Source organism: Dasypus novemcinctus, unplaced genomic scaffold (assembly GCF_030445035.2).
Source record: "Dasypus novemcinctus isolate mDasNov1 unplaced genomic scaffold, mDasNov1.1.hap2 scaffold_124, whole genome shotgun sequence".
In the NCBI taxonomy this organism is placed as follows: Eukaryota; Metazoa; Chordata; class Mammalia; order Cingulata; family Dasypodidae; genus Dasypus; species Dasypus novemcinctus.
The window spans coordinates 820,908-846,929 of NW_026688150.1; the positions used below are offsets into that span (position 1 = coordinate 820,908).

The 26,022-nt window shown below is 46.0% G+C and overlaps 1 protein-coding gene across 3 annotated transcripts; it reads left to right on the forward strand.

The window, feature by feature from the left end:
* Positions 1-4,113: 4,113 nt before the first annotated feature.
* On the forward strand, positions 4,114-25,643 carry LOC101441145 (cytochrome P450 4F3-like). Of its 3 annotated transcripts, none has more exons than XM_004473622.4 (13): positions 4,114-4,200; positions 4,733-4,966; positions 8,117-8,261; positions 9,258-9,311; positions 9,404-9,531; positions 11,396-11,517; positions 12,308-12,578; positions 13,074-13,140; positions 13,334-13,463; positions 20,248-20,381; positions 20,481-20,545; positions 20,710-20,792; positions 21,189-25,643. In XM_004473622.4, exons 2-13 carry the CDS (start codon positions 4,769-4,771, stop codon positions 21,397-21,399), a joined length of 1,608 nt encoding a protein of 535 aa, XP_004473679.2. In that variant the 5' UTR covers positions 4,114-4,200; positions 4,733-4,768; the 3' UTR covers positions 21,400-25,643. The 3 variants fall into 3 exon arrangements, with proteins under 3 accessions (XP_004473679.2, XP_004473681.2, XP_004473680.2); XM_004473624.4 differs by having other exon boundaries at positions 4,122-4,200; positions 4,768-4,966; XM_004473623.4 differs by having other exon boundaries at positions 4,130-4,180.
* The last annotated feature ends 379 nt before the right edge of the window (positions 25,644-26,022 follow it).

Below are 26,022 nucleotides of genomic sequence, written 5' to 3' on the forward strand. Positions count from 1 at the left end.
GGAGTTTGGCACCTTGTGAGTGGGCCCTACTTTGGAATTTGTGTTCCTGAGTGTGATGGAGTAGGACTCAGATGTGACCTTTCTATACATGCCTCTTCTGTTACTATTACTGAACATGTAGTTTGTGCTAGTATTGGTGTACCCTCAGGAGAATTGAATCTCTGGACTGTTTATTTGCCAGCTAGGCCCTGAGTCTTAGCAGACTCGAAACTCCTACCCTCTGGTTCATTGGACTTACCCAGGTCAACTAAGAGGGAGGTGAAGATGGTCAGCCACCACACCAGGGAAGCGAGAGGGCCTACAACAGCAAGCAGAATAATTGCACCCATCATCCATGTGGAATCTAAGCCCCCTCTCGATATAGAGTTGGAGTGGACATCAACATCCCAGGGTCCACAGAATGGAGGAATAAAATATGGATGAGAGTGGACTTACTGATATTCTACTATGGAACTATTGTGACTGGTAATAGAAGAATTTGTAGTATTGAGGTGGAGAAAGTGGCCATGGTATTTGCTGAGGACAGGGAGAGGGAAGAAGAAATGTGATGTGGTGGCATTTTTGGGACTTGGAGTTGTCCTAAATGATATTGCAGGGACAGATGCTGGACACTATATATTTTTTAATAACTCACTGGGAGAGATTATAAACTACAATCTAAACAGTTATCCATGTGGTGCAGCAGTGCTCCAAAATGTATTCACCAAAGGCAATGAATGTGCCACAATGTTGAAAAAGGTTGTTGATGTGGGAGGAATGTGGTGAGGGGGGTGGGGGATGTATGGGAATCTCTTATATTTTGTTAATGTAACATTAAAAAAAAATAAAGAGGCCATAGGAAAAAAAGTGGACAATTAAGTACCTCCTCCATTTAGATGACCCCAAAGCACCTAATGCACATTGTGTTTGTTCAAAACAGAATTTAGACTCTCCCCAAAACTGTCTTCTCTTCTTAAATCCCCAACCCCCTGAATGGACTGAGGGAGAGTGTAATCTACAATGTAAACTATAATACATGCGGAGTAGCAGTGACCCAAAAAATATTCATCAAATGCAATGAATGTGCCACAATGATGAAAGAGATTGTTGGTGTGGAAAGAGTGAGGGGGGTGGGGGGTGGTGTATATGGGAACCTTTTATATTTTTTAATGGAACATTTTTGTGATCTATGTATCTTTTAAAAAAGACAATTAAATAAAAATTTAAAAATTAAAAAAATTCAGATGGAAATCTGGTTCAGCTTTTCTGGGTGGGAACTCAAGTTTCTGCATTGCTGCAAGCTCTCAGGTTGTACTCATGGTGCATGTTGGTGGACCACACTTTGAGTAGCTGGACCTTAACGCTCAGGGCTGCAAACTTCCCTTTCTTTCCCTAGATCTCTCATATGATGAGTGCCTATGATGAGCAAGGCTTTCCTTACATGGGCTGCCTCATTTACGTAATACACTGTGTGCCTGGAGGAAGTTGCTTCAACTCTCTCAATCTCCGGTTCCTCTTCTTTGGAACCAGGCTCATAAAGATGATATTGCAAAGTTGCTGGATGCTTAGACAACAAGAAGAATGCTAATAATGATGACCTGCATTTCTTGAGTTTTTACTATATTCTAAACATTTTCATGCACTGTCTTTATCACCCTCACCACTATCTTGTGATGTGGGTACTACTGAATGCCCCTTTACAGGTGGGCAGTGGTACAGTTTAAGGCTTAAGGGCATGATGTGGGAAGTTAGGCTTTGAAGACACACTTAATTGGCTCATTACTAACTCTGTGACTTTGGACAAAATAGAAACTATCTTTCAGCCTCAGTTTCCTTACTTGTAAAATGGAAAATGTAATAGAATGGTTAATGTACCTAAAGGGCTTAAAACAGGCCCGGTGGCTTGTGTTGGCTCATGCTACTCCTGCTCTAGGCTGCCAACCCACCCCAGGTGCATCGTAGGTCTTCAGTGACCTCAGCCTCGCCAGCCACTGGGGCTCTCTCTTGTGTCTCCCAGGACCCTGCCTAGTGTATCAAAGTCTGAGATTCTGGGAAGGGACTACAGTCCACCCTGCTGAGGGCTCCTCCAGGACTAGCTGCCTGAAGTCTGGAACCAGACTGGGATGGAAGGGACAGTGTGGGTGGGAAAGGGAGGTTTGGGGTCTCCCCAACATCCTACCTCTCTCAGGAGGACTATCTTTCCCCAACACTGCTCAGCAGCTCTGCTGGGAGCCTCATCCTTCAAGCTCTCCTCACCTGAGACCACCCCAAAGGGGAATTCTGACCAGGAATAAGGGGGGTCAGGAGAGGTGCACTAGTCCCATTGGGTGCTCCATCCTGGTTGTGGGAGCAGGAGCCCGGCGGGGACATGAAGGTTTCAAGATTTACTCCCATGGGTGACCTCTATGTCTGAGACTCCACCCTACAAAATGTCCCTGGAGAATGGTGGTGGGGAGGGTGGCAGAGGGAAAGGGCTTGGGATTGGGCGTTTGACAGGCCAGTGTCCACTCCAGCTTTGTGACCTTGAGCCAGAGGCTTTGCTTCTCTGAGCCTCAGTTTCCTCTTCTGTTAAATGGGTAGTCCACCCTCTTCTGGATGTTACCACCTGGGTCTTCCCACATAACTCTTGATGCTGGCCTAGAAAGCTGAGAGGAGGGTGGCAGGGAGGATGTGGACATTGTTTCAGACACACAGTGGGTTTACTTCATGCAGAGTGCCTGGGACGGTGTTGTAGATGTGCTTCTAGCTTACTAATCACACTGTAGACATGTGGTGGGCAAAATACCAGACACGTAGTAGGCACACTCTATATGCAGTGTGCAGTACAGCATAGGAACACTCTACAAAGAGTTCTCAGCACACAGTAGGCACAGTGTGTAAAATGCCAGGCTCACAATAGACACACTCTATTTAGAGTGCCTGGCACACAGTAGATGCCCTATGAAGAGTGCCTGGCACATAGAAGGTACTCTATGAAGAGTGACTGGTACACAGTAGGTGCTCTGTGAACGGTGCTCATAATATAGTAGGCACTCTCTATGGTGTACTCGGCACACAGTAGTTACTTGATAAAGAAAGCCTGACACTCAGTAGGTGCTCTATATTGTATTTATGTCACATGGTAGGTGTACTCTATAGAGAGCCCAGACCACAGTAAGTGCTCTATGAAGAGTACCTGGGACACAGTAGGTGCTCTATGAAGAATACCCAGCATACAGTAGGCATGCTATGCACAGCACTCTGCACAGAGTAGGCTACTTTAGTACAGCACCTGGCACATGCACAGCTCCAGTCCTAGCTGCCAGCCCCTCCCCTTCTCCTCCTATTTTTGAGGCTCCTGGTCCTTCTCACCTTCCTGAGATGCCCTCCTCTGCCCTCCCTAAAGCCCCCTCCCACACCCCATTTCCAATGGGAAGACCACAGAGAAACTACAGAGAGGGCCTGGGCCGCCTACCTTCAGAGCAAGGAAGGGGCAGAGTGGAGTCTCCACCCAGGGCCCCTGGTCTGTGCCCTGCTGCCTGGACCACACGCGCTCACAGCCTCTTCTAGGCTGACCCCCACTTCGCCCCATCCTCCTCTCAGGTGCCCAGACCTAAACCCAGCCCTCCAGGTGCGCTTTGTCAACCTGACCTGCATCTTTTATCCCCAGAATCTGATCCCTGTAATCCCTGGTCAGTCTGGATTTTTTTCTTCCTGGCCAGGCTTGAGTTGGGGTTAAATTTCTACTAGGCTGTGACACCTGGCAACGGATCTTCCAATTCCTGCTTGATTCTGGTCACATGCTGGGAGTTTTGGGAATGTGATTTGCCCTGCTGATGCTCACCTGGCCCCCGAACACCTGCTTTTCCTTGCTGCACCCTGGGCTGGAGAGCAGAGGACAAGTTGTAAACTTGGAGCCGAGGGACCTTGGTCTCTCTACACCAGCTCATTCCCCATCCCTGGTGGGTGGTGCTGAGTCCTGAATTTCCCTGGCCCATACTGTGCCACCCTGAGCCAGGGCCTCAGCTGCTCTTAAGCCCCTTCTCCTTTCCCCTCCCGCTCTTTTGGGCAGGCTGCCAGGCAGGAAGGAGGCAGGCAGGCCAGTGGGGATTGGCCAGTTTAGCCTGCCCCTCCCAACTTAACTCAGCTGAGGGACAGGGACAAAATCATCTCAGGAGGAGGCAGGAGACAGGTGCACTGGACAAGCCTCTTCTGACAGGAGGTGACAGCCTGGAGTGACAGGTCTGGTGGGGAGGTTTATCTGGGTCCCTGTCGAGAAGGCAAGGGTGCTGGGGCAGCACGCTGGGATTACTGGGTAACTGTCCCCCTGCTCTCCTCCCTCTGGCTGCTGCCTCAGCTGGCCTTTCTGGACCCCAGCCAGCTCTATCTCTATATCACTCACCTCTCGTTTTCTCACTTTCTCCCTCTCTCTACTTATATCTCTCTGTTTCTCTTCCTCTCCCTCTCCCTTGGCCTCTGCACCCTGAATTTCCCTGGGCCTCCCCAATTCCATCCCTCGGCCCCATGCCCACCCATCTCTAAGCCTCCTGCCCTGGCTCAGGCACTCCCCTCCCTCACCTGTCCATCTCCCACCCATGTTCCTCTTCCCTGACGCCCATCCCTGTTGATCTCTCTTCTCCGCTTCCTGTTCTGCTGCCCTTCTCCCTCCCTCTCCTCATCCCTCCCTTTCTCCATCCACCCCCATCCCTTGTCCTGATGCTCACCTCCTTGGCCCTCTGCCTCTACATTGTGACCCATCCCTCTCTCCCTCCAGGACCACCTTCACCCACTGTGCCTGCTTCCCTCCAGGATGCCACTGCTAAGCCTGTCCTGGCTGGGACCTGGGCCCATGGTCCCCTCCCCATGGCTGCTCCTGCTGCTGATTGGGGCCTCCTGGCTCCTTGCCCATGCCCTGGCCTGGTCCTATGCCTTCTACAACAAGTGCCGCCGCCTTCAATGCTTCCCACAGCCCCCGCGGAGGAACTGGTTCTTGGGCCACCTGGGTCTGGTGAGTGGGGACCACAACCAGGACTGGACTTCCCGAGGGGTCAGGAATGGGGCTCATGGAGATGAAAGATGGGGGGCTAAGTGGGGTCTGGGACAGCAGAAAAGCAAGGGAGCCCAAGGAGAGCCCCTCTTTCCTCACCCACCCTACAGGTCCATCTCTCTCCTCCTCTGTGCACCCCATGCCTTGAGGTCTTTCTCTCATTCTTACCCCCAGCCTGCCGGGGGTCACTTTCCTGCCTGTCTTGCCCACATTAGTGCACTTTGTCTCCCCTGGGGGGCTCTCAGGGCAGGCTGCATGGAGCCCATCACCTGCTCTGCCCTGGCCCAGGCTCCACCCTGAACATGGGCTGCTCTTAGTGCACCTCAGACCAGAGTCTAATGTTCTCTGGGCCATGGGGGGACAGCTGGGCTAGAGGGGGTGTCTCCCCACCCCACCCCTCCTGGGCACCTTCCTCTTCTTCTCTTGCCCATCCCCCTAGAATTACCAACCAGTCCCATTGCCCAACCTGGATAAAATCTGGCCACTTCCCTCTTCAGAGGCCATTCTTGAATCCCCAGCCTCCTCTGACTTGGCCCTGCTCCTACTTGTACTTAAACAGCTAATTATCTAATTGGTAGTTAATCATCCCTCTCTCTCATTAGACTGTGTGGAGGTCAGGTACTCTATGTACAGTGTTCAGCCATGGACCTGGCATATAGTAGGCGCTCAAAAATGTTTGGTGTTCTAGAGGTTCAGCTGACCATCACTTCCTTGGGTTATCCAAGGCCAAAGGGAGGAGCTCCAGGTTGCTCCCCTCCCCTGGATCAACTCTAAAATGCATGCACCTGACCAGGTCCCCCAATGCCCAAAAAGAACTACAGCTTGGGAAAGGGCTTCCCAAGCCAAGTTCAAGACATGTGTGAGGAGCCCAAGCTCTTCTTGAACCTTTCCTGAAATTCTGGACCTTGGAATTCCCTGAAGCTACAGGAATGTCATAAAACTGCTGCAATTCTGCCTCTAGGCCTGGCCTTAGAGTCTGGTCTTGACAACCCTTCTCCTCCTCCTGTGTAACCTTAGCCTCATCACTCTCCTTCTCTGGATCACTTTCACCAAGCACGTTGAATCTTGGCCAAAGGGTCCAAGCTATAGGGTACACAGGTGAAAGCAACTCCTGCCCACCTGTTTGGAGCAGCCTGTGCATCAGACACAATGGGGCTTCCCTGAGACGGGGAGGATGGTTCAACAAAACCGGCCCCTGCCCCACCTCTTCCGGGGATGTGGCCTTGGATTCTTTATTTCTGAATGGTCCCTTGGTGGGCATGTCTGTAGGTTCAGGGAGAAGATGAATCGAGACACTCTCCACAAAGCCTGGTGTGCAGGTTGTTCTTAAGGTGGGAGCACTGTTCTGACACAGTTCACTTGACTCTCTCCATTGCTGCAGAAACCCTACACCCTGTTTCCTGCAGAGGCCTAACCAGGGCATGGAGGGGGTAGGGATTTGCAGGTGGCTGCTCCTAGGAGTTGACGGCACCCCATTGCTTGCAGGTCAACCCCACAGAGCAGGGCTTGATCACACTGTCTCAGCTGGTGGCCGACTGCCCCCAGGGTTTTGTAACCTGGTTGGGGCCCCTCATTCCCGTCATCACTCTGTGCCACCCTGACATTGTCCGGTGTGTCACCAACACCTCAGGTACCCATGAAGAGCTTGTGGTGATGGGCGCTGTGGGGACATCGAGGCTGTTAGGACCCTTCACCCCAAGCTCCGAGGGCCTCTGCAGGAATTCTTTTGTCCCCTCTCCTCTCTCAGCCATCTTTCTATTTCACCAACTCTGACACTGCTGTCAAGTATACAATGGACCCTCTACTCTGGAGGAACCTCTGGTGTTGAGGAGATGGATCTGGATACAAAGAACCTCAACCAAGTATTATCAGGAATGGGGACAGACAGAGAGATGGGCTATGGCATCCGAGAGGAGAATCCAGGCTCTTTCTGGGCAGGCTCAAAGGTTTCCTGGAGCGGAGGTTGCTGGAACTCCACCTGGAATAATGAGTAGGGTATTTTATGCAGGAATAGAGTGGTGTATTGGGCAATGGTAGTGGCTGACTCTGGCCAGGACCTATTCACTCTCACTGCTGAGGTCTAAGAAAAGAAGGAATCTGTTGACTAAAAAGTGCAGGAATGGATGATGGACATTGTGTGTCCTGCCATGGACCCCTGGGACTAGGGGAGAGTGTGGGATATAATGTGGACCACTGTCCATGTGGTGCAGTGGTGCTTCAGAAGGTATTCGCCAGGTACAGTGGATGTGCCATGATGATGGAAGAGGTTGTTGATGGGGAAGGGGTGGTGTGGGTGAGGTGGAGGGTATATGGGAACCTCATATTTTTTGAATGTAACATTTAAAAGAAAATAAAGAAAAAAAGAAAAAAAAGAAAAAAAAATATGTATATATATAATAAAGAAGGAAAAAAAGTCCAGGAAGAACTATCTTCTGCCACAGCCAGATCCAGAATTCAAATGATGTCATAGTAATCTGTCTCCATCTCTGTTAATTTTCTCTCAGTCAGTCTTACATCCAAGGCAGATCTTTCCTCGTTGTGTAAACAGTGAATACCAGAAACTCAGTTCCAATGGAAAAGTTCCTCTGTAGCTCCCATTCCCACAAATGACCTGCATTTACTTTAAATATTCTGCCTGAATCACTAGACCAATCCCTGAGCCAATCGCATGATTATGATTTCCCACTCTTGGATTTGGTATTCTCAGAACTGTTGTTTTGTGTGCACAAAGCAACTTGAGTATTAAGAACATAGGTTGTGGACTCAGACATACCAGGACTTGGGCCTAAGTCTCCCTGCTTATTATTTGGAGAACCCTGCATGAGTGATTCATTATCACACCTCCATTTCCTTATTGGGAAAATGGAAATGAGAAAAGAACCAAGGTGAGGGTGATATTTGGGGACCAAAATGGGGAAAGAGATTTTCTTCTCCTGTACATGACAGATGCTGAATTGTTGTGTGTCAGGATGTGGGATCCAGGAGGGGACTTGGAGAAGAGGGTGAACAGCTGACTTGGTTCGTGGAGCTCAAGTCTTGCTCTCTGCCATCCAGGTGCTTCCCTTGCGCTCTTGGAAATGTTTGAATGTGGTTCTCTTTATTTATCTCCAGATTCAGGCCTCAGAAGAGGGTCTACTCTACACGCAGGGTCTGGCGAGCACCTATGGGAAGGTGTGCTGCTGGTGGGTGGGGCCATGTCATGCGGTCATCCGCATCTTCTACCCCACCTTCATCAAGCCCGTCCTCTTTGCTCCAGGTAGACATCCCGCCACCCAAAGCCTTCTGCTGCTGAGGTCTCTGTGCTGCCTGCAGCTGGGTGTGGGATGTGAGGGGCCACTGCCCCTTGCCCACTAGGACCCCCACCTGTCTGACTGCCAGTGATGTCTGGTCTTGTCTGGATATGTCTGTATGTTGTCTACTGTGTAGCGACATGTGGTCGTCTGGTGTGTGCTTATAGCTGAGATCATACACAGATAGATGGCTTAAGTCATGTCCAGAGATCAGCCATGGTCAAGGATATTTGGGCTATGCCAGCATCTGTCTGGGTCTTGTCAGAGATGCTGATTAAGACAGTTTGGTTCATCTCCTGATCACATCTGAGGGATATTTATGTCTTCTCTGAGGTCATTTCTGGAATATGTCTGGCACCTAGGGTCACCCTGAGAAAAGTCTGTGAACTTATTAGAATCAAGTGTGAAGGAGGTATAAGATATGCCTCAATCACATTTGGTCCATTTTGGTTTTGGATCAACTGTGGGGCAAGCTGAACTCATGTCGCATAGTCTCGAACCCATGTCAGAGCATGCTGTGTTATGTTATGGATATATTAATGTGCTCCATGCATGTTGTGGCTATGTAAGATGTCAAGACCCATATCTAGAGATGTGTTACAATGCTGGGGTGGTTTGGGTGTCTTAGGTACACATGATGCACTATGTAGAATGTTGGGCTGTGCTCAGGTGTTTCAGAACATGTTGGACTGTGGAGGAGACATGTTGTGGTGTGATGGGGGTTGTTGAGCCAAGTCAGGGTGTGTCTAAGCTCACTGAGTTATGTCTGTGGGCCCTACCTTTCCTCTATGCTGCTGCTGTAGCATGGTCTCGTTCTGCATCACCTTCCCCTGCTCCCTGCTTCCTCTGTGCATGACCCCACTCCTGCAATGCTTGGCTTGATGGGCGTAAGAACAAACTCCCCACCAGAGGTCCCTCCCTTTTGCCCTCCATGGCTCCTGTTTGCCCATTTCTCATGTCAGCCACCGTTGCACACAAAGATATGGTCTTCTACCGCTTCCTGAAGCCCTGGCTAGGTGAGTAATTGCAGGCAAAGGGGTTTGGAGCAGTCTTAGGGGCAACCAGGGGAAGGGGTGCCTCAGCTGATGCCCATGGCTGCCTCTTCTAGGGGATGGGCTCCTGTTGAGTGATGGTGACAAATGGAGCCGCCACCACCGCATGCTGACCCCTGCCTTCCACTTCAACATCCTGAAGCCCTATATGAAGATTTTCAACAAGAGCACGAACATCATGCATGTGAGTCCTTGAACTGGGTATCCCAGATGGAACTATCCTTGGATGGAAGGGACTTCAGCTACATCTGGCCTGGAGTTTGGACTCTCTTGGGTGGCTTTGAGGCCATGGCTCTTTCTCTGTGTCACAGTTTCCTTATTTGTAAAATGGAGATGACCCACACACTGAAGGGTGACCAAGATGACTTAATGGAAACACATCACTTGCACACAGTAGGTGATAAGAAGGTATTAGTTTCTGGTCTCCTTTCCATAATCCTTTAAATCCTAAGACAGTGGTGATGATAAAGATGAAGAGTGCATGATGAGTAACTGCATCAAAACTCATTTGTTTAAAACAATAAGATTTTATTATTGCTAGAAATCTATGAATGGGTTGGCTGGTTCTCCTGGACATGGATGAGCTCATTCATGCATCTATGATCAGTGAGTCAGGTAGACAGAGCTGATGGTCCAAGCTTGCCTCTCTCATATAGTTGGGTCTTGGCTGCCTCATGCTCATCTAAAATGGCCTCCACTAGGACAACTGCACTTCCCTTCTTGTGATCTTCCCTGCTTCAGCAGGCAGCCCAGGCTTGCATACAGGGCAGAGGAGGGTTCCAAGACAGTGAGAGAAAACAGCAACGCCTCTGGAAGCCTAGGTTTAAATTATCATGTCCACTACATTCACTGCATTCTAGTAAACAAAACAAGTTCACAAATCCAGCCTAGAATAAAGTATGGGGAAATAAGCTCCACTTCCAAGTGGAAGTTGCTGCAATTTCACATTGCAAAAGGTGTTGATGTAAGATGGGTTGAAGCATTGGGAAAAAAGATTTTGTGAACCATCTGATTTTTCCCCACTTATAATCTATTAAGATAGCTTGTAATTATGTCCTGGATTCTTCAAGAAATCAAAAGACTCTTGTTTGGGTCAGACAAATGACTTTCCTATTCACGGCATAGCCAGCAACATGTGCACCATGTTAGTTTTTATTCTTTCCCCAAGCCACACAAGTCTCATACACGTGGCACAGATAGGCCTAAATGGATGCCTGCACATGCAGACCATTGCATTAGAGGGTAGAAAAACTAACTATAGGGAATCTACAACTTTGTGAGGCAGAAACCAGCCTGATTTTTGTACAAGGGAAGGTATTACCTCATGCCTCAAGGTTGCTTGCTGGTAAAACTTCTCCTAGCAATGCTTCATGTAAAAAGTGTCAGGTCATTGAATTTTTAGCATGCCCAGCAAGAATGTGAAGTGATTCTTAGGGGCCATGAAGGACCGCCTCTCCCAAAATAGGGATATTTTCTTCCATCAGTCCATAACAAGGATGATGATGGTGATAAAGATATTGAAAGTTAATATTCATTAAGTTTACTGTAATCAGAAAGTAAGCCATACTAAGAGATATGTTGTCTCATTTAATTTTCACAGCTCTGTGAGGGAGAGATGATAGTTTTTTGCCCTAATACAAGTGATGAAACTGAGGTTCAGGGAGGTTAAGGAGCTTGCCCAGAGTCATTCAGCTAATACGTGACCTGCTTTTTCTGACACTGAAGAAGGTCATCTTAACTGTTACTAAAGGAATGACAGCTGGTACCCAGAGGAAGATCATGACTTGATCAAAGTCATAAAAGCACAGGAGTCAGAGCTGGGACTTGAACCCATGTCTCCTGACTCCCAGTCATGGAATCTTCATGTCTTCACTGGGACAGGTCCCACTTTTGCTTAAATTTGCTCCTCCCTGGAAGTGGATGTCAGGTGTCAGGGTGAAGGAACAGATGCATAGGTTCTGAGTAGATTCCAAGCTGTTGGCTGGAGTTGGGAAGGGGGCTCAAGGCAGGTAGGGACTAGCCCCCATTCTTCCCTTGTTTCTGACTAGGCCAAGTGGCAGCGGCTGGCCTCGGAGGGCAGTGCTCGTCTGGACATGTTTGATCACATCAGCCTCATGACGCTGGACAGCTTCCAGAAATGTGTCTTCAGCTTCGACAGCCAGTGCCAGGAGTGAGTCCTGGTCCAGGCCCTGAGAACTTGGTCCATTGACCCAAGGGAGTAGGTGGGAGAGAGGAGGGTGACCACGGTGATCAGCAGGGCCTTTCTGGGAGAGGGTGCCAGAGTTGGACATTGAAGGACAAGGGAGGGGAGAGAGAAACAGAAGAACTTCTGGGTACTTAAAAATATTGGATAAAAGGCCAGGAGACTAGGAGGAGCAGAGCAAGTAGGCACCTTAGAAATAGCTTTGGGGACATGGAGAGGGATTAAATCTTAAGGGGTCTCAAAGTCCAGGCATAGGCGTATGTATTTTATCCTTAAGTTTCAAAAAAGCTATTTGAGGATGAGCAGATGAGGGTTAGGGTCTGAGAAGACCTTTAGAGATCTGTCTTTGTGTAGGTAAGACTTTTGACTCCCATGTTGACACTGGATATGAGGAGTCTAGGGGGAGAGATGAGCACTGGGACCTCTTGAGAAGATGATGTTTGAGACGGATGGAGAAGTTGGCAGAAGAGAAGGGAGATGATGGAACATTGGGCAGGAGGGGAGAGATAATCATGCTGCCCAAGCTCTGCACCAGGGATACAGAAAATGGTAGGTAGTTCACTGAGATGGGGATGCAGAGAGAGAAGAATGTTTGGAGACCCACACCTCCGGAGTTATCCCTGCCAGGTGTCTCTGGAGCCATCCTTTCATGGATGCTCAGCTTCCTGGTAAGATGTAGCTCCCAGCTTCTGGGTGGGAAGTTCTCCTTGGCCTTCGTGAGTGTTAAATTGTTGCCTCCCTTTATGTCCTATTCCAGGAAGCCCAGTGAATATATTACTGCCATCTTGGAGCTCAGTGCCCTCGTGGCGAAACGGCACCAACAGATTTTTCTGCACATGGACTTTCTGTACCACCTCACTTCTGACGGGCGACGCTTCCGCAGGGCCTGCCGCATAGTGCATGACTTCACAAATGCTGTCATCCAGGAGCGGCGCCGCAACCTCTCTAACCAAGCTGATGGTGAATTCCTCATGGCCAAGGCCAAAGCCAAAACTCTGGACTTCATCGATGTGCTCCTGCTGGCCAAGGTGGGTTTACTTGGGATCTGAATTCAGGGGGTAGACAGGTCTTGATTTCAAGTGTAAATCAAAGAACTTGGATTCAATCCAGAGGGAACTGGGGACCAATGGTGGATGTTCAACAAAGAAAGGGATTCGCTCTCCTAGAATGTGAACAAATGCATCTTAAGCAAGGCATAATCTCTAACTTCCAAGGCCCGTTGCCATGCAATGATTTCATAAACCAGATTGCCAGTAATTTCTTTCTCAGAAAGCTCTCAAGATGCAGACACATAAAAATTTTCATGGAGCACTGGTTCCTCCCAATTGGGCCAAAACAACAGGCAAGGACACCAGGGAGGTGGCTTGTGGGGTGGAGTCAGTGGGGGTGGTGAGGAAAGGAGGTCCTAGGAGTACAGGGTGGGCTTTGGTTTCTGGATGGATGATGGATCTCCAGACAATGTCTTGGTTATGGTGGCAGGCTCTCAGAGCTGGAATGATAATGGAGTCTTGTCTTTTGTCCAGGATGAAGATGGGAAAGAACTGTCAGACGAGGATATCCGAGCGGAGGCAGACACCTTCATGTTTGCGGGTGAGGGCCCTAGCATGGAATCACTGTAGCAACAGGGGTCTCTCTATCCCAGGGACTTGGTGGGTAGACCCTGGACCATTCCATCCTGCACCATCTTCCTTTATCTTCCTTGAGGGAGTCATGTCTGGGAGCTGTCCGCCCTCTAGTGCTGAATCAGTTCGGAGACGCAAGCCTACCTGATTGTGCCCCTCAGGACATGACACCACGGCCAGTGGCCTCTCCTGGGTCCTGTACAACCTGGCAAAACACCCAGAATACCAGGAGCGCTGTCGGCAGGAGGTGCAAGAGCTCCTGAGGGACCGTGGGTCAGAGGAAATTGAATGGTGAGTCCAGGTACTCATAGCCTGTCTGGAGTCCCCCTAGTTGACTCTTGTCCCCATGTAAGGACAGAGAAAATCTTTTTGTTGATTTTTCTATTATAGATTAGTGGGACTAGGAGGAGAGCCCAGATACAGGGCCTGGAACACAGCTTGGCTGTCAAGTGAAATGGTGTATAGATTTTCAGTGAGAAAGGTCTTGATTTGAATCTTTGATCCCCTCTTAATTTTCTGTGTGATCTTAAATGGGTCATATCTTCTCTCTGAAATGAGATTATTCCTCTAATATTGGACCAGTCTTCAGTCCCCAAAGCTTTGGGAGAATTAGCAGCAATATGTACGGGCCATTGCCGGTTAGGACGTGGTCAGTAAATGAGCTTCGCCTCTCCTCCTGTGCTTTTTTTCTCCTGAAAACATGCTTTTCCAAATATCTTTGCCCTCTTGAATATTTGCTTTTCTTCTGCCACATAATTCCTGCCCTATTTGTCCCATCCAGGGATTCATGGTAGTTTTCAATATCTTGCTGAAGAATACATACCTCCACATCCATCTCTCCTGCATTGCTGCTCACCCTCACCTCTGCTCACAGCCTCCTCCTGGTTCAGGAAGGATTAAGTCTCACGTTGTGCCTTCCAGGTGATCCCAGCCTGGTGGGAGACAGTCCTAGATCAGGAGACTCCTAGATTACATGGGCTTGTCTAGGGTTGAGAGAATTTAAGGAAAGCGGGAGTGGAGACAGAGTTGGAGAAAACATCTCAGCTAAGATCTTGTTTATTAGTAGCCATTTAGGTGCAATTAGGGAAAAGTGCTTTTGGCCAAAGAGACAAAGGCCAAGAAGAGAGGGAGAGGGTGAGATAGAGGAAAAGAGGGAGGGAATCCAGCCAAGTGCGTAAACCAAGGGTGGCCAAATCCTTTTGAAGTATGTGGCGTGAGGGACAGACAAGGTCATGAGATAACAGAGGTGAAGATGGCAGGGGAGCCTGGTTGTGGGAAATTCTGTAAGTGCTGTTAATGGCTTCAATTTTATTTATTCCTTTTTTATTAGAGATGTTATAGGTTTGCAGAAAAATCAAGCAGGAAACATGGATTTCCCATATGCCCCTCTCCCCCATTATTAACACCCTGCATTAGTGTAATGCATTTGTTACAATTATGCAATCATATTATTATAATTGTACTATTAACCATAGTCCATGGTTTACATTAAGGTTTGTTGTCTGTGTTGTACCATACTATGATTTTTTAAAATTGTTTTTATTTTTATAGTGCATATACAAAATAAAATTTCTCACTTTCACCACTTTAGTTAAATAATTCAGTGGTGTTAGTTAGGTGGACAATGCTGTGCCACCCCCAACACCATCTGTGACCAAAATGTCTCCAGCAACCCAAGCAGAAATTCTGTACCAATAAGTGTTAACTCCCCACTCTGTACCCCACCTCAGCCATTAAACTATATTCTAGTTTCTGACATTATGAATTTGCTTATTCTAATTATTTCACACTAGTGATATCATACATTGGATTTATATCTATACCTTGATCTCATGTTCCTTCTCTTTTTCACTTAACATTGTGATATTTATCAGCCATCCAGGGTGCTATGTACAGCTGGTTGATAGCTTTCAGCATTGGATAGTATCTTCCTCTCCCCACCTCAATCATGGCCCCAGGCTGCCTCCCACTTTCCACTGCAGTGAACATCCTTTTAAAAGTCTCTATCTACTTGTCTGAGAACTTCTCTGGGAAGTATACACTGGAGAATGCTAGCTTGGTCATAAAACACACATCACCTTTTCTTGACCTTGTCAGTAGATTTCTCCAGATTGGAGGTTACTGTCCCCATAATACATGAGGGACCCTCTATTACCACATCTCAGCCAACACTTAGTATTAAACACCTTGTTAAGTCTTGCCTCAAACAGGTGTGAAATAATGATGCGTTGTTATATATTTTTTCATTTTTCTGATAACAAGTGTGATTTTTAGCATCTTTTTTTAAAGATTTTTTGTCTTTATTTTTTTAATGTTACATTTAAAAAATATGAGGTCCCCATATACCCCCACCCCTCTCACCCCACTCCTACCCCCATAACAACAACCTCCTCCATCATCATGAGACATTCATTGTATTTGGTGAATATATCTCTGAGCACCGCTGCACCTCATGGTCAATGGTCCACATCATAGCCCACACTCTCCCACAGTCCACCCAGTGGGCCATTGGAGGACATACAACGTCCAGTAACTGTCCCTGCAGCACCACACAGGACAACTCAAGTCTCAAAAATGCCCCCACATCCCATCTCTTCCTCCCACTCCCTATCCCCAGCAGCCACCATGGCCACTTTCTCCACACCAATGCCATATTTTCTTCGATTACTACTCACAATAGCTCATGAATAGAATATCAGTAAGTCCACTCTAGTCCATACTCTCTTCCTCCATCCTGTGGACCTTAGAATGGTTGTGTCCACTCCACATCTATATCAATAGGGGGCTTAGATTCCACATGGATGCTGGATGCAATCCTCCTGCTTTCAGTTGTAGGCCCTCTTGGCTCCATGGTGTAGTGGCTGACCTTCTTCAACTCCATGTTAGCTGAGTGGGGTAAGTCCAATAAACCAGAGTGTAAGAGCTGAATTCTGTTGAGGCTCAGGGTCTGGCTATCATATGGTCAGTCGAGAGATTCAGGTCCCCTGGGTATATATTACACCCCAGAACCAACTACTTTTCTGGTAAAAGTAACAGGAGAGGCTTGTGAAAAATGATCACATCTGACTCTAGCTCCATCACACAGAAACACAAACTTCAAAGAAGGGCCAACTGGCATGGCAGTGAACTCCATCTGCCATGTCCATAGAACCTGTGGGTCTCTGTAGCCCTCAGAAGAACCAATACCACATTGTCTTCTTTTAACTTTTGGTTTTATATATGGAGTCCATATGTATAAAGAGTAGATGATCTAGTTCTATTTGTTTCCATATCATCAGTTGTTTGAATACCTTCTATCAAACAATCCATCCATACACAATAACTTTTTGGATCCTCTTTTCCCAGACGTTAAGTTTTCACCTATTTATGTGCCTGTCTCTGAGCGTTTTATTCTTATTCATGAATTCATTTCCCATTCCTTGCAGAGGAAAACACTGATTTTTTCTTCTTTTTTACTGCAGCTTTGAAATAGGTCTTTTTTTTCCCTGCATTTTCTTTTAAATGTTACATTTAAAAAATATGAGGTCCCCATGTACCCCTCACCCCCCTCACCCCACTCCTCTCACATCAACAACCTCTTCCATCATCGTGGCACATTCACTGCACCTGGTGGATACATTTTGGAGCGCTGCACCACATGGACAGTGGTCTACATTGCAGTCTACACTCTCCCCCAGTCCACCCAGTGGGCCATGGCAGGACACACAATGTCCAGCATCTGTCCCTGCTTTAGATGGCATAAATGTTACATAAAAAATATAGGGAATTCCCATATGCCCCACCTCCTCCCTCCCCCACACTTTCCCATTAACCACATCTTTCTTTAGTGTGGTAAAATTGTTGCAACTGATGAACATATACTGAAGCATTGCTACTACCCATGAACTATAGTTTACTTCAGTTTACGCTCTGGCCCACAAAATTTTTGTTAAGTTATGACAAAATATATGATGAACTATATCCAATATTGCTAGGCTATGCAGGACTATTTCAATGTCCTGAAAATGTCCCCATATTACACGTATTCTTCCCTCTCCTTCCCCACAGAACATCTGCCTTTGTATCAATGACAAAAGTTCTTTGATTGCTAGAATAATAAGTCTACTTTAGTCCATTGTTCATTCCCCAATCTTGAGGATTTGGTGATGATTATGCCTATTCCATTTCTAATAGAGAGGGGTCTTAGTTGCCATGGGGAAGATGGATGGAACTATCTTGCTTGCAGTTGCAGACACTCTCTGCTCCTTGGGATGGGAGTTGTCCATCATCATCTCTTTGTTAGTTCATTTTAAAAAAATATATATTATTTAGTTATTTTTAAAGATATTTAGATTACATAAATGTTACATAAGAAAATATAAAGGATTCCCATTTGCCCCACTCCCCATACCTCCCACTTTTCCCCACATTAATAACTGCTTTCATTACTTTGGTACCTTCATTGCAATTGATGAACACATTTTGGAGCATTGCCACTAAGAATTGATTATAGTTTACATTGTAGTTTATTCTCTCCCACTCAATTCTGTAGGTTATGGCAAGATATATAATGGTCTATATCTGTCATTGCAATGTCATTCAGGTCAATTCCAAGTCCTGGAATTGTCCCCATATTACACCCCTTTTTCCCTTTCCCTGACCTCAGCACCTTATATCATTGATACAGGTATTCGTTACATATCAATGATATGATTTCTTCCATTGCTGGAATCACAAGAAGTCTACATTAGAATACCAATTTGTCCTTCTAGCCCATATTTTATTCCTCAATCCTGAGGATTCTGGGATGGTGATGCCCACACTACCTTTAATTGAGAGGCAGCTTCTATCCCATGTGGCTGATGGATGGGACTCTCTTGTTTGCAGTTGTAGACTCTCTCGTTTCCTTGGGGTGCTGGTTGTCTATCCTCACCTCCTTGCTGATTGTCCTGAGTGAGTCCAATGAACTGGAAGTAGATGTTGCAACTCCTTGTTAGTTCTTAATATCTGGTGGAGTAAGTTTCCTTCTTCAATTTTTTAGTTTCCAATTGACCTAGTTCTTCATGATCTTTAATTTTTCCCAAAAAATTTTAGAGGAAATTTATCACTTACCTAAAAGAATTCAGCTAGATTTTCACTTGGATAGAATTGAATATGTGATTGACTTGTGGAGAACTGATTACTTCATAGTATTAGCACATACTTTGCTAGAGTATAGAATGGATCTCCATTTATTCAAATAATCTTTAGGTCTTTTAAGGGAGTAAAACTTTCTGCCTAGAGGCCTTATGTGTGTATTTTGAGATCAACACTTAGATGCTATTGTTGTTATGACAAATATTATCTTCTTTTGGCATTTTGTTTGGATTCAATGAAATTTATAAGTTTATTTGGAAAGAAGAGCTTTCACATTTCTTGTTATATTTGATCCAAGCATTTTATATTATTATAAGCATCTTTTCTTTTATTATCTTTTCTAACTGATTATTAGAAACTGTTTCTGTATAGAAAAACTTATCACATATATATATATGTGATATATATATTATATATATATATATATATATATATATATATATATACTGCTCCATCATCTTAGTCATTGCTAAAGATGGTGTTTTATATCAGTGGGGAAAATTTCAACCATTTAATAAAAGCTCTTGAGACAATTGGGTAATAATCTGGAAAAAAATCATTCAATCTGCTTCTCATAACTTACAACAAGATAACATCCAGATGGAACAAAGATGTATATTTGTTTTTTTAAAAAGGTAACAAAACTAAGAGATTGTTTTGAAAAATAGAAGAAGTCTTAGGGACAGATGTGACTCAAGCAGCTGAACGCCCACCTCCCACGTGGGAGGTCCTGGGTTCGGTTCCCAGTACCTCCTAAAGAAGACAAATTATGAGCAAATAATGAGCAGACATTGAGCAAAGTCAATAAGCAGAAAATGAGCAAAAACAAAGAGGAAGACAATAAGCAAAACAATGAGCAGACAACAGTAAAAACAAACAAACAAACAAAAAATGAGCAGGGAGTGGATGTGGCTCAAGCAGTTGAGGGCCTGCCTCCCACATGGAAGTTTTCAGGTTCGGTTCCTGATGCCTCCTAATCCCACCAAAACAGAGAGCAGACATTGGGCAGAAACAATGAGGTGAAAACAAGTACAAACAACGAGCACAAACAACCAGCAAACAGATGAGGGAGCCATCTCAGGGTGGGGGAAGATGTAAAAAAAAATTGTCTTAAAAGCTATAGAAGAATCCATGGGGAAATACTTGAGGCCCTATTTTCACACAAGTCTTAGGAGACGTACATGAAGAGATTGGTACACTTTTAAATGAAAGACTGCAGAGTAATGTGTGTATAGTATCCTGCTATATAATTTTTTAAAATGCAGAAAAGTAATGCTGGAAGGATACATAAAGAAATGGTATCTTGGCCAAGGTGTGGAGAGGGAAAGTGGGTGGTGCTGAGTTATAGGTGTGCTCTTTTTCAGTTTTTAAAATTTGAGCCATTTAACTGTATCAGTTATTGAAATGTTAAATAGCTGCGCAAAAAGAAGGGGGTAAAAAATCCGGCCTCTTTACTGAATTCTCAGTGTTTATAAAAGTTTTCCAGTGGGTTCTTTTGTATTTTCAAATGGAAAGCCACTACTGGCCACACAATAAATTTCCTCCCACATTTGAAATTATTATACTTTTAAAAAATTTCCTTGTGTAATTGCATCAGCTAGTATTTTTTGTACAATGTTAATGAAGAATAAAATGTTGGGAGGGCTTATTTCTTATTCATTCATCTTTTGGTTTGTGTTCTTGCCCAGAAGACTATTTTATTTTTATGCAAATTTGCTAGCATTTTCAGGTGGTTTCTGGGTGTTGGTTTTGCTCAGAATGATTTCTAAACTTAGCTGGCTAAATATTCCTGGGTACTTCTATGATATTGCTTTTTCTCATACTTAAAAATTTTATCTGTCAGGGATTTGTTGTGTTATAGAGTGTGAGAGTCAGAGAGAGGCAATGAAAGTGTCACACGGGGCAAGATGGGGCTGGGGGAGTCTTGGCTCCCTGGTCAGTTGTGGGGGGATCTCAACAGGGACGACCTGGCCCATTTGCCCTTCCTGACCATGTGCATCAAGGAGAGTCTGCGGCTGCATCCCCCAGTTGGCATCGTCTCCCGCTGCTGTACCCAGGACATCGTGCTCCCGGATGGCCGGGTCATCCCCAAAGGTGTCCGCAATGGCAGGACGCAGACCCCTGGGCAGGGAGGGAGGTGGTTCCCGTGGGCATTGGGGGCCCTTGTCCTGACTGTGCCCTCTTCTCCCTCAGGTGTTATCTCCCTCATCAGCATTTTTGGGACCCATCACAACCCGACAGTCTGGCCAAACCCTGAGGTGCTGCCCCTTCCCCAGGGATTTCATGTCCAGGGACCTGGGGGATGGCGCAGGGTCCTGCCTTGGGAAACCAGACCCACCTCCCCCACCCCACACACATCTGCCTCTGGAAAGCATCCTGTCCTGGGAGAATAACCTTACCTGTCCTGCCTCATCCCCTGCAGGTCTATGACCCCTCCCGCTTCAACCCAGAAAACACCCAGAAGAGGTCACCTCTGGCTTTTATTCCCTTCTCGGCGGGGCCCAGGTGAGGCCAGTGGGTGTCTGAGGTGGGGAGGGGGTGGAGGGTGACCGGGATCTGGGACTGCATCTAGACCTGAGTGTGGGAAGAGGGGAAGTCCAGGGGAGTCAGAGTTCCAATGCCCCTGTCTCCCTCCCCGGGAGGATGGACAAGGATGGAGGAGAGGGGCGAAGTCCAAGGAGGGGTCCCAGCCCCTTCCTGCGCATCAGCTGGTCTGATTTAGGGGTTGGAGTCTGGCCCAAGCTCAGGGCCCACGGAAGCTCACTGGGGCTCCCACGCACGGTTAGCTGCCCCCCTGTTTATCCCACAGGCTGATGTGGGAGGGGTTGAGGGTCCCGGTCCCGCGATAGGGGGCCCAAATGGGAGCCCTGGGCGCATTCGGAGCCCCACTCCCGCCCGCAGGAACTGCATCGGGCAGACGTTCGCCATGTCCGAGATGAAGGTGGTCCTGGCGCTCACGCTGCTGCGCTTCCGCGTCCTGCCGGACGAGACAGAGCCCCGGAGGAAGCCGGAGCTGATCCTGCGCGCGGAGGGTGGACTCTGGCTGCGGGTGGAGCCGCTGAGCGCGAGTTCACCCGGGTCCACTGCCACAGGGCTTCAGATCCATCCCTGACCTCACCCACTTACCTGCAGGTTCCCAGGAATAAAACTTGGCTTCCCTCTGCCAGAGACTCAGGGCTGCTCTTGGGGACTGCCTGGATCCCGGGAGTCGGGGAGGCTGGGTGGAGGTGTGGCTGGTTTCTCCAAGCCCGAGACCATGACTCTCTGCAGGATGACCATGGGTGCCCCCACTCTGATGGTGCATCCCCAAAGCGCATTTATCCTCCGGGTCATAAAGAACTATGGTAGGTGTTTGAGCAGGAAAGGGACCAGGGCTAATTAAGGGACCACCTTGAGAGTCTCCCACTATAATTGTAGAGGCAGCTATTCCTTCACTTAGTTTTTCCAGTGTTTGCCTCACGTATTTGGATTGGAGGCGCCCTTGTTAGGAGCATAAATATTTATGACTGTTTGTTCTTCTTGAAAGATGATCCCTTTCACTAATATGTAGTGTCCATCTTTGTCTCTCACAATTGTTTACCATTTAAAGTCTATTTTGTCTGGTATTAATAATGCTACTCCTGCCTTTTTTTTTTGTTATTGTTGGCTTGTAAGATTGTTTTCCAGCCATTCACTTTCAACCTCCTTGAATCCCTGGGTCTAAGATGTGTTTCTTGTAGACAGCATATAGATGGGTCATAGTTCCTTATCCAATCTTCCAGTCTAGTCTCTTGACAGGTGAGTTTAATGCATTGACCTTCAGTGTTATTTCAAGGAATTACTGATGTTAGCCATATTTTCTTTGGGTTTGGGTTTGTCATATTCTGTTTGATTTTCTTTTTCTGTTTTTGTCTTTTTAGTTGTTCTTACACTCTCCTTCAACTCTGCCTGTCCTGTTTTTTCCTTTCTTTCTGCAGAACTCCCTTGAAGGGCAGGGTTCTTGTTGGCATACTCTTAATTTCTGTTTATCTGTGAATATTTTGAACTCTCCATTATTTTTGAATGCTAGTTTAGCTGGGTAGAACATTCCTGGTTGGAAATTTTTATATTTTAGTACCTTGACTATATCATATCACTGCCTTCTTGCCTTCATGGTTTCAGATGAGAAATCAGCATTTAATCTATGGAGCTTCCCTTGTATGTGATGGTTTTCTTTTCTCTTGCTGCTTTTAGAATTTTCTCTTTGTCTTGAGCATTGGATAATTGGACAAGTATATATCTTGGGGTGGGCCTGTTGGGATTTATGGTGTTTGGGGTGGGTTATGCTTCCTGGACATGTACATCCATCTCCCTCAGTAGATTTGGGAATTTTTCAGCCATTATTTCCTGCAACACTCCTTCTGTCCCCTTTTCCTTCTCTTCTCCTTCTGGGATACCTATAATACGCATGTTTGTGTGTTTTGCATTGTCATTCAGGTCCCTAAGTCCTAGCTGGATTTTTTCTATCTTTTTATAGATCAATTCTACTATCTGTTTGATTTCCGATGTACTGTGTTCCACGTCACTAATTCTCTCCTCTGCTTCTTCTAATCTGCCGCTATTTGCTGCAAGTGTGTTTTTGATTTCTTGAACTATGGTGTTCATCCCCATCATATCTGTTATCTTTTTGCATATGTCTTCAATTTCCCCTCCAAGTGTTGTCTTCATATTATTAACTTCTTTCTTTACTTCATTAAATTTGTCTGTGCTATATGTTCTGAGATCTGTAATTACTTGTGCGAAGTTCTGCTCCCCTTCCTGGTTTTTAGTTTGTTCATTGGATTCAGTCATGTTTTCCTGATTACTGGTTTGGTTTGTATATTTTTGTTGCTGTCTGGTCATCATTTTATCTTGACGGGTTTAATCAGTTCCTTAGCTTCTTTGTCTAGTCTTGGGGATTAATTAGCTATTGTTTTTTCATAAGTATTATATCTTCTCTTTGTCAGTTTGTTCTTCTTATTCTAATTTCTTATTGCTGGCTGAGTTCACTTTGAAGGAAAGTATTAGGGCCAGGGAACGGCAATTGTGTAAGAAAGGAAAATGTTTAAAGTAGTATTGGTAATAAATGTTAACAGAGCAACAATATGAGATCTGGGAGAATGGATATTAGATTCATGTAAGTTGTGTAGAGTTATCGCAGTAAGTAGAGTACCTATAATGAGGTAGTTGACTGAATATGGGAGGAATATGGTATGAATTAATAGGCTAGTGTTTTCATGAAAGAGGGAAAGAGAAAAGAAAGGCAATAGTTTCAAGAGTGGATAAAAGAGAGAAAGCAAAACAAAGGTATTAGAAATTAAGAGTTAGATGATTTGGGGATCAAAGAAAGGGAGGTGGAATATAGAAGAGACAGTAGATGATGGAGGATATCAAGATATGGGGGAAAGGGGATAGTGTAGGTAGCCAAAATCAATTCACACAGAAATGAGGCAACAGATGATGAGGAAACCCAGCAAATGTGAGGTGTTCCCTGCAGCACCTATTGTATTATTAAGATAAAATGAAATAAGAAGAAAATGAGGGACAAGAGGAAAGAGAGGAAAAAAAAGGAGAGAAGAAAGAAAGAAAGTAAAAGGGGGGATGGGTAAAGAAAAGGGAGGGGAACAAGTAAGGAAAAGAAAAGAATATATAGAACAACAACAGCAGCAACAACAAAGAACCCCTAAATAAATGAAAAAAGAAAGAGACCTTGGGAGATACAATGAGAGAAAAGACTAGGAAATAATGCAATAATAGCAACCAAGACAATTAAAAAGTAAAAATTAAAAACTAAAATTAAAATTAAAAAAAAACCACAAACGTTGAGGGCTAGGACAATCAAGGACCCCTGATGGACATCAGGGTGTGATGGATTCAGGGATGGAAAGTCTGTGATATTGCAGACTCAAGAGGTGTGGGTCTCTGGGGTGTGGGCCACCAGGGTTAAGGAACACAGACCTGGCAACCTCAAATCTGGTTAACAGGGAGCCTGGGAGCACTGCAGTGCAAAACAGCCTTCAGGGATCCCCGCAGCTGGGTGCCAGCCATATGGGAGCAGTCACATCCACAAGCTCTGACCTATGTTTCCGAAACCCGCAATTCCCCCTTTCACTAGGGTCTCTTCTCTGGCTGTATCACCAATTTGACTTCAGGACACCTCCAGCCCTGCAGGTCCCGGAAACAGCCAGTTGGGGCGCCTCTATATTGCAGCCAATTTAAGGACGCTGTAGATCCACAGCTAGGCTTGGGAGGCAGGGCTTAGCTGGAAGCACTGTATCAGTGTCTGACATCAAAAATCCCCCATCTCCCAAAAAATTCCCCTAATCGGCTTCCAGCCGCCTCCCACCCTGCCATCCCCCGAAATAGCCTCCTGGTGACGTCTCTTTGCTGGGAGTGATTTAAGGCTGCTGCATATCACAGCCAGTCTTGGGGAGTGGGGCTGTAGGCGGAAGCACTATTATTTGTGTCTGCAATCAAAAATTCCCTGCCTCACAATAAAACTCCCGTCTGTCTCCCCAAATCGGTCTGCGAAGGCTTCCTGCCCTGTTAGCCCCCCAATAGCCAGCTCAGGGCTTATGAGTTCCCCAGTACCACAGAGCCTCCAGGAATAGCAGCGGCAGTGCCAGTGCCGCGGCTCCACCCACCCCAGGAGGGGGCGTCCTGCGCGCAGCCCCGACCTCTGTTAATAGAGCCTCAATTTTATCTTTAACATGAATTTTCTCTATTACCTTCCCACAAAATAAATGTCCAGACACCTCCTGCCCTGCAAAATCCTGAAACAGCCTGGTCCTGAAGAATTTCTAATGCTCAAAAAACTGTTTTTGAGACCAGCAGAGGCAGCAGCCAAATGCACCCTCTCCTGCCCCGATCCTTCTCCCATTATTTAGGTTGTCTTTTTACTTTCTTGATGAAGTCTTTGATGCACAAAAGTTTTTTATTTTGATGTAGTCCCATTAATCTATTTTTCTTTTGTAGCTTGTGCTTTTGGTGTAAAGTCTAAGAAACCATTGCCTAACACAAGTTTCTGAGGATGTTGCCTTGTTTTCTTCTAAGAATTTTATAATTTTGTTTCTTATAGTTAGGTGTTTGATCCATTTTGAGTTAATTTTTTAATACTATGTGAGAGATGGATCTACCTACAATCTTTTGCGTATGCATATCCAGTTCACCCAGCACCATTTGTTAAAGAGACTTTTCTTTTCTCACTGCATGGACTTGGCACCTTGTCAAAGATCAGTTGGCCAAAAATGTAAAGAATTACTTCTCGCCTCTTAACTCAATTCCATTGGTCTATATGTCTGTCCTTATGCCATTACCATGTTGTTTTGATTGTGATAGCCTTGTAATAAAAGTGTAGTTCTCCAACTTCGTTCTCATTTTTTCAAGACAGTTTTGGCAATTTGAAGCCACTTACATGTTCATATGATTTATTTTCAATCAACAGAAACTTTATTCCATGTTTTACACAAACAATGACAAAAACAATGATCATAAATACCATCTTGTATCACCAGAGACCCTAATCAGTTTCACCAAACAAGGACAACAATGATAACAAATAACCAACAGAGGTTACCTATAAGATTTGTGATGAATGACTGCGGTCACCCCTCAGGCTGAAGTGTGGTTTGCTGGCCTGGCGGGGGAGCGGCCGCGGCAGGCCAAGCCGCTGCCCCCATAATAGGGTGGCTGGTCGGACTCACCACCACCCCTGAAGGAAGCTCGGCATGGGCACAGA